Source organism: Diadema antillarum, unplaced genomic scaffold, assembly GCF_040938485.1.
Source record: "Diadema antillarum isolate AM-2024a unplaced genomic scaffold, OU_Dant_1.0 scf00000151, whole genome shotgun sequence".
Lineage (NCBI taxonomy): Eukaryota > Metazoa > Echinodermata > Echinoidea > Diadematoida > Diadematidae > Diadema > Diadema antillarum.
The window spans coordinates 3,328,923-3,338,270 of record NW_027271040.1 but is presented as its reverse complement, the minus strand read 5'-3'; the positions used below and the strand labels follow the sequence as shown (position 1 = coordinate 3,338,270).

Below are 9,348 nucleotides of genomic sequence, written 5' to 3'. Positions count from 1 at the left end.
CTATGGTGGGGGAAACCCAAATGAACCTATACCAGCACACATACTTTCAGACATGATACACTAGTCAACCCTGCTTAAGTCGACCTTGAGTAAGTCAAATCATTGCCTAAAAAAGCCGAATGTCTTTTCAAGTCCTCATCTCTTTATATTCCATTGACTTTTTGATCTCTCATCATAAGTCAAAGCTTTTTTTTTTTTTTTTTCAGCCCGAATAGATTCGACTTGGCAAGGTTGACTGTACAAACATTCACCCAAATATTTACAGGAAATATATGGGACATAAATGCCACATGTATCAACTAGCATGAAATATGGCAAACTCTGCCCTTTGTGTTGGTCAGTGTTTGATCACATTCATGTACATCTATACTTTGAGGGGGGAAAAAATACAAAGATGCCTTAGATTCATGTTTCTGTGTAATCAGTCATATCCCTACACCCATGGAAATCCATTCAACTTCTGCAAATACCATCCAGGCTGCCTAATAATTGTAAAAGTGTGATGTTTTGAGACCTTTGAAAAACTGAAATAGTCATGATATCTGTGCATCGTCAGATCAGACAATGAAATAATGGTGTGCTCCTATTTTTTTTTCACTTATTCCATGTCAAAAAGCATCATATCCCCACAACACTTCCTTCCCCACCACGCAAAACTAACACACAAATATACTAGACACACAGATGAACACACACTGTCAGGCAAAATGTGGTTTCTGTACAGGGGAACCTTGTTAAAGCAAGGACCTAAAAACCATGATAATCACCTTGCCATATCAGGTTTCTCACTATTTTAGGGTGCAAGAATACAGAAATATCAAGAGTTTGGACTTACTACATCGTCTTGCCTAGAAGAGGATTTTGTTATCTGACCTTTTTATAACAAGGTTCCGCTGTACATCATGTCTGCATTACCATTACCTATTGATTTACCAAAAAAAAAAAAAAAAAAAAAATTACAAGAAGTTGTCCTGGTGTTTGTTAGGTCTTCCCTTTACAACCACATCATTTATTTCAGTTCAATCATAGAGAAATCACTCTCAATAATCAGAATGCCATATAGAGGCATATTAATACCCATCACAGCTAAAGGCTTTTCCTGTCAATGTATCTCACTAAGCAGATACCAGTTGGTACAATATGTGCAAGAGCAGTGCTGTTTGCTTTTGTGATGTTTTACGTTCACTGACTTTATGATTTCACAACCCCATGAGTTGTACCATGCTCGGAAGAGACAACTTTCATTTAGTTTGACAAGCACGTTGATGGTGACACTCTCATATTATTTCATACTAAGGCCTTATTGGCAATCTACAACATTGTGTAAGAATTCTGCAAACTTCAACATTTGGAATTACACATACAGTCTTCAGTAGAAGATATTATACGTCATATTTAGTCCACGTTATTTTCTCAGGCAAAGTGGAGCCTTCTGGAGAGGTCAAACTTCCTAGAAGTCACACACATTGCAGTGCCTACTACTGTAGATAGGAAACCCTCTCTATAATATGCAGATAAGGAGAGATACCAAGAGATAAGTGACCCACAAGTACTTCCCACACAACTTGTTTTTCATTTCATCTGGCATTCACTGTACAATGCCAGACAGGTACTGTGAAGTAAAATGCTGATGATATTCAGAGCTATTCAAGTCCTGTGAGCTGTTATTTGTTGCCAACAGGGTCAGTAATTTGCTTGATACTCTTCTTACCCAGATCCGGAGGTGAACAAACTCTTTTGTCAACCCCAACTGTATATAGTTGTCCGAGTTAAATGTTTTCAAAGTACACTCTCTTAATACAGACAAGTAGAATGCAGCATTTAACTGAAACTACTTTTCTTCCTGTCTTACTTGTCTTGACTTGAATGTGATTATCATATAATGCAATAGAATTCTTTGTCTGGATATAGAAGCTACACAAATAGGCAGTTTTGCCGTTTCTTACGTGGGCATGGACGGCAACATAAGTGAAAAGAAAATCCTTCCTCTGCAAGGCAACAACATCATCTCCAATGTAGCTCACAGCAACCTGTGAACCAGCATTGATGAGAAAGTGTACTCTTTACAACAAATTTGGCATATGATATTGATGATAACAAAGATATTTTATGATACATGTATTGGTGATTTCCTTAAAAGTATAGGCTGAATACATCGATTAAAAAAAAAAAAAAAAAAAAAATCCTTGTACCTAACAAAACATACCAACCCAAACTTAGAATATTCTTCATATCACAATGTAATATCATTTGAAATAACAACTTGTATTGCATCTTTTGTTTTAACAGGTTAATCGCCAGAAATAGCCACACTATTCTCTCTTAAAAATCAACCTGCAACTGAGCATAAGCATAAAATGATTAAGAGAGCAAAAGAAAGCGAAGGATAGAGAAAGAGGGAGAGAGAGAAAGAATAAATACATGGAAAATGTATACTGAAGAAAACAAAGTTGTACTTCACATGTAATGTCATTAAATGACCACAATTTACATCCAAACATTCGACACCAGCTGCTTTCACATTCTAATCAAACTTCCATGCTGAGTTAAGAAAATAAAAAATCAATATATCACATGGATGTGTTTGAGCACTCACAGGCAAACCAAACCGTATTATAGAATTTTGAAAGAAAATTGATTTTTTCGAGTGCTCAAACACACCCATTGATACACTCAAAGTCATACATACAGGCATATTTGCTCCATGATCCTTCAATTGAACCAACATAAATCTACACTTTTCTGGCATCTGATTATTTTAGAAAAGGGGTTTTGAATAACAGAATATCAAAGACAAGATTGCAGAAGAAATAGAATAGCAATTAGAATTAATGAAATGTCAAAGTTTTGGAAAAGCAGCATTTATGTATCATTCCATTATACTTGAAATCAATCTGCCTCATGACAATGATTTTTTTTTCCACCTTTGCTTTGTCCTCAAGTATGCAGTTACATTCAGGCTTTCATATTAGGGACAGTCAAACAGCCCTCTGCCGTTTTTGTGCAAATCGACAATGTATTCTGGTGGAAGCTTCACAAAATTTACAGATCTCTCTGTACTTTAAAAGAAATACAAAAGTAAGCTTACACATGTTGTTCAGACATAAGATAGCTCATGTATTTCACTTCAAGGTTGACCATAACATCAAACCCTGTAAATCATTTCTATAATCTCCCTTTCCAAGCTGCCACTTTCGTTTCGACATCCATAACTGCGTGCTGGCCAAACCGGATTGCTGTGGCAGTGTCATGCAATGTACGGACTGAAAGGAGGTACAGCCTTATCATAGCTTGGATTTCTTCAACTCTTTGAGCTTGATGATCATTTTGGTCACGTCGTCAAAGAGCTCTGGGGTGAGCTTCTCTCGCACCCTGCCGACCCAGTTCTTGATCCGGGGTCGCTGTTCCAGGGTGTCGTAGCGTGTGGGTTCCACTTGGATCACCTGCAGACATTCAAAGTAAATGCCATGAGAAAAGTAACTCATCAGACTACTACACACTGTATTTACCACATCACTGTGCTTCTGTGAGCAATATGCACTACGAGGGGAACTTTGTTACAAGGACCTAAAAACAATGACGATCACCTGTTTATATCAGGTTTCTGACTAAATCAGCGTACAATAACACAGAAATATCTAAGAGGTTTAGACCTGCAAATCACCTTTTATAAGTTGGACTTGCTATATCCCACTTCCCCATGATAAGGTTTCACTGTATCACGCTAGATACTAGTATATAGTACTGTGCAAGAGTTCGACCATCAAATAGTACACTAGTTTTTACATTGATATCTTCATCAAGGCCCTATACAATGTAGTTTATATGGTGAAGTTTTTTTTTTCTAGTTTTTTTTTTTTTTTTTAATGTTTGTTATGCCAGTGGAGGCCAAATTTCTGTATTCATCCAACAGACAATAAAGTACTGGTACTTGTATAAATCGAACAAGGAAAACATGCATTTTGCAGCAAATACAACCACACTGGATGTGCAATACCTGTGTTCATATCTGCATGCTAAAATAATCTTCATGAGGAAATCTATTTACTATATATGCTGAGCATGCATCATCTACAAGGTATGAACTGAATGAAAAATGTCTCAATGTGCCATTACTGTGGTGTGTATTCGAATTTATGTTGTATGGGATAGAGCAACTCATGGGGAGGGTACTACGGTATGTGGTCAATCCCATTCTGTTACCAGCGGTAAATTAATTTCAAGCTACAGCGAACCTAATATCATAACTGTCACCTTGCCAAGAAAAGACAGAGGGAGAGGGTGAGATCTATAAGGCGTGTTACTCAACTTTGGATATAATGTACACACAATGACAAAGGACCACATTGTTGCAGATAAAATTTTGAACGAGTCAAATATGTTTTCACCCTTTCATCAAATTTGTTTGACGTTTCCTCCAACATATCCTATTTCTCTTTGTATTCTACCATTAATTGCAGATCTTGAAAGCATTAGCATCAAGAACTGAAATGCTAGGTACGCATTTACTAACTGTTCTCATGAAGAGTTTCAACGAGGAGCATGATCAGAGTACTGTAAAACATGATATATTCGCGGCATGAAATTTTTGCGAATTGGAGCCGACGGCCTTTTTCATGAATTGCCACTGGCATTCAATGCATTATGTAGTATAGACAAAAAAACTTTTCCATGCATTTTAATTTCGCGAATCTTGGCGCTCGCGAAATTCGCGAAATTAAAATGCACACAAACATTCCTTGTTTTACGGTATCTTTTCACCCTTGCATGCCATACCTCATTGACAGCAAACAGGTCAGCGATGGAGATATCGTCCCCGCAAAGGAACGGCTTGTCTTGCAAGAAGTAGCTCTCAAACTGGTCCAGGGTGTGCTCCATCTTTTCTACGTCTGGAGCCAGATCGGCAGGATCAGCGGGTGTGCCCGTCATCCGGGGGAAAATCACCTGCCAGCAGCAAACCACAGCAAGAATCACTCAACCAATCAAGAATGACGTGAAATTTAACATTTGCAATGGTCATGATTCTACAATGAAACTGGTTGAAGATGGAGTACTGTAAAAGTGGAAATTTTTGCGGTGTTGAAATTTTCGCGCATTTCGCGCAACCAGAAACTAGCACGAAAATAAAAGCACACGACTATTTTTGCTTGCCATATGTTCATGTGCGTGATGTCTTGATTCTGCGGAATTAAAAACAAGCGAAACTCTTCTGACCCGGCCAAGCGTGAAAAATTAGTCGCGCGAAAATATCCACTTTTACAGTATTGGATAAAATGCTGCTCCAGCTATTGAAATGAATTCTACATCTCACTGAAGAGCATTTCAGATTTGTCTGTTTGTGTGTAACTTGGGTGGGAGAGATTCTTTAATACATAAACTGTGTCACAGCCATGATTCATCCGTGTACATGATGTACTGTACACATCGAAAGCTGACAGCAATGCTTTTCAATAAACCATGTTCAAGATGTATTGAAATATTATACATGGTTCCCCTACTATGGATCCACAGGATAAAGATCACTCTTGTTCCTTGTTCATTCCTCAGAGGCTTATCTATCCACCAACATTGGATGTAAACAATCTGACTACTATTCCACATAACTGCTCTTGTTCCGTGCAGGTTAACAGGGTTGATTGCCACTATCAAAACTCAATACAGCAGCAATGGTATTTGAATTTACAGTACAGTTATAGAAGCTGTCAGAAATATGATATAATATGCAGGGGATCAGCAGCCATCATTATAACTTTGGAAAGCAATGACTATTTCAGCTTTTACAATTTCTACCTCCCCCCCCCCCCTTTCCAAAAATCTTCAAAGTGTTATGCCTGAAGTAGAATGATTTGGTTCTCTCTGCACAAGGCTTACTGCTGTGGCAACCACAGACTTTGAAACTTAGAAAGAAAAATAAACTCAACAAAACAAAACAAAACAAAACAGAGAAAGGAAGATGTTAAGTTTTACACATCAATATAAAGATTAACATTACATCAACCAGCAATTTAAAACAAATGGCACTGGGTGAAAAATGAGGGACTTGCCCATTTAGTTAGTCTGGAGAATTTTGCCGAGAAAGCTGAAGAAATTTTGATATTCAACCAGTTGTGTCATGAATGTGGCTCTGCTACATTGTAATTCTAAAAGTGGGCTGTTTTTGCTTGCAAGATTGAAGGATAACAATGGTTATGTTATGAAAATAATCAATAAACTAGCCAAAAATAAAGAACACATGTTGCACTTATAATGGCGGCCTGCAAGATAACAACAAACATGTGTATGGATTTGCATGAAGAATGTGATTGATTGTTAACGACAGAATTAATGAAAGAAAAATGACTGGGAAGACCATGCCCGAACTCAAAATGTACAGTCTATCCTACCCTGCTGTCTAAAATTGTAAAATGCATGAAGTGAAAAGCTGAAAGACACACAAATGATGCTGCAGAAAAGTTATTATTCTGTAAAGTAATATGAGTGTGCTTTTAGTTTGTGTCTGCACATGTAGGACCCTACTTCTTTGGAACGGATAATCATACTTCAAAACAACATTTATACAAGTATTGAACAATCTAACATATAATGGTACCACATGCTTCATAAACAAAAACACACAAAATGAAAAAAAAAAATCTCCCCATTCATGCTGTTCTCTCCTAATCCCCCCTCCCCCCCCCCCCCAAAAAAAAGACAAGATTTCAAACACTTTAATTCATGGATCTGTCCTTAGTATCTATGTATTGACTTTATAATGGACTGTACAACAAGCTTTCATCATGCTCAACTGTCACTGGCTCAAATTACAACACAGTAAGTTCTATCTACAGTCAGGAAATATCATTCTCAAATTTTGAACAATGGAAAGTACATTGAATTCTTGTCATGCAAAAAAAAAAAATAATAATAATAAGTTTATGAACAATTTCACCACCATGCAAAGCGCTTGCCACAAAGAAAGATGGTTTTGTACAGCCAAACAAACACTCACATCTTGAAGGAAAATCTTGGTCATGTATGGTCTGATATTGATGTGCTGCCAGTCCACATATTCATTGACCCTTGCCCTATGCTGAAGGCTTCTGGGATACCAGTGATCTGTGCAGTCAAATTTTTCATGGAGGTATCTTAGGATGGACGCACTTTAGCGACGAATGTGTCCATATTGTGTAGAAAGCAATACAAGAGACACTATTATCAAAATTGAAAATCATAACTCAGTAAAATATCTAATTAAATAAATTAATTCAAAAATTAATCAATATATGAAAAAAGGTAAGATATGCACATCTGAACAGAAAAAGTAACCTTCATCTAAGGGGGCAAACTATGGGATATGATGGAAGATGACTGCATGGTGTTATAGAGCTGATAAATAAGGAAGGAAAGTTAAAAAAAGAAGAAACAACAGCTAGATTAAATCTTATAAACACTAACCTCCTTCAAAAAGACTTTAGCTACGTTAACTCGAGTGTTCATGTGCTGCCATGCCAGATATTCGTCAACCCTTGCCCGAACTTTGGGGTCCGAGGGGTACCAGTGATCGGGGCAGTTGAACTTTGTGTGCAGATATTTTACTATTGCAATACTGAATACAAAAAGAAAATATCAAAAATTAAAAAACAAAAAACAAAAACAAAACAACATTCTTTTCATTTACATTCACAATGTACAGTTGATAGATGGGTCATATCATATCAACACACCACAAGGCAGAATGTCTACCTTAATCTTCAGATTTTCTGCCTAAAAACTCTACTTAAAAAATAAAATTAATATTTTCTCACACGGACTAACAAACAATATTCACACCATTACTGTATACGGCAAACATTTCGCAAGATATATATTTTCGCGAATTTCACAAGTCAGGTGCTATTCGCAACATTAACAACACATGAAAATATTGACTCTGATCCCGATATGGTGACATACACATAATTTCTCCATTTAGTACAGGACTCCACGATCGCGCATTTAACTACTCGCAAAATCGTCGGGAAGTCCCGATTTGGGACAATTTGGACTCGTTAAATATATGGTGTATACAGTATGTCATCAATGATAAATGTCAAAGGACAAAGGTAAGACTCTAATCCTTCAAAGAGTTGATGGTAGAAACTTGCTCATATATTTGACTGATAGTGATTACCTGATTACAATTTTTTTAATACATGAGCAATGAGGTAACATTGGGACAGACATTCAGCTTCTGTTGTATAATCCATATTTGAACTCTATTCCCAAATCTATTTCAGGTTTTTCAAAATTGTCTTTCCTGTCAAGCTATGACAATGGCATGCAAGAAGCTTTGGCAAGTTTGCTATATAGGAACTAAAATCAACTTTTTGACTGACATGCATTTGATACAAATGTTGCCCCTACAAATGAAATGAAATACCGCCCGGTACACAATTGTATGTATACCTCTCTGTGAGGTTGAAGTCTCCATCTTGCATGGCAGGTATTTTCTTGAAAGGATTGATCTTCGCATATTCTTCAGACTGGTGCTCCACTAATAAAAAGAAATAATAATAGTAGTATTAACGGACACACAATTTACATAATTTGTATTATGCATAAAAACATCATGACTTAACTTTGTAATTTGAATGTAGATCTATTGCCGGTATATTACAAGGATAAGTATTCACAATGTGGCGCATGGCGCCCATCCCCATGCATGGTTGGTATTCTAAAACGAAGATGCAATCATACAAATAATCATGAAGTGAAGTTCATTGACACAAGTATATAAAAAAAGACAAAGACTCTTATATTGATAAGCACAGAGCCTGATACTAAAGTGATGGGTTATATGGGAGGTACCGGTACTGTACGAGTCCCAGGTACGTGCCTCGCATGTGGGAACCCGCATGCATGGATGCATTGCCGGCTCGCAGCAGCGGGCGCGGGCGCTAACCATCTGCACAGAATCTGGATGGACTAGGCCTATGCTAAAGTAACGGCGTACGATCTCCTACAAGTTCAATAGAAATTAGAACGAAAATTACTCACATTTTCGCATTGCAATTGGACATGGTGTGTGTGGAATCTTGTTTGCTCTCACGAACATCACCAAAGTCCTCGCGGGCTGCGACATCAAGTCGTAAAATATTTTTACAGACATGTTGAAGATGAGTTTCCGACGTCGGTACAGTAATCGTCAGTTTCGCTGAAGAGCTAGTATCGTTGTGTATGACAGCAGGAACGTTGAGGGCAGCACGAGTCAATGAACGCAGCAGTAAAACATGAAAGTGTTTTTGAGGATATTCCGCATCGATGATCTTGTTTTGTTTTATATGTAAGCATTTTGTGTGATGTGAATGTACCATTATTTTGTGCATTGTG

At 37.3% G+C, this 9,348-nt stretch overlaps 1 protein-coding gene across 2 annotated transcripts; it reads right to left on the bottom strand.

The window, feature by feature from the left end:
- Nucleotides 1-3,178: 3,178 nt before the first annotated feature.
- On the bottom strand, nt 3,179-9,146 carry LOC139721894 (glutathione S-transferase theta-1-like). 2 transcript variants are annotated; one of them, XM_071633215.1, is made up of 5 exons: nt 9,016-9,146; nt 8,425-8,512; nt 6,989-7,139; nt 4,777-4,944; nt 3,179-3,443 (listed from the first exon to the last, which is right to left on the bottom strand). In XM_071633215.1, exons 1-5 carry the CDS (start codon nt 9,125-9,127, stop codon nt 3,285-3,287), a joined length of 678 nt encoding a protein of 225 aa, XP_071489316.1. In that variant the 5' UTR covers nt 9,128-9,146; the 3' UTR covers nt 3,179-3,284. The 2 variants fall into 2 exon arrangements, with proteins under 2 accessions (XP_071489316.1, XP_071489317.1); XM_071633216.1 differs by lacking the exons at nt 6,989-7,139; nt 8,425-8,512; nt 9,016-9,146 and adding an exon at nt 7,435-7,548.
- Between the last annotated feature and the right edge of the window lie 202 nt (nt 9,147-9,348).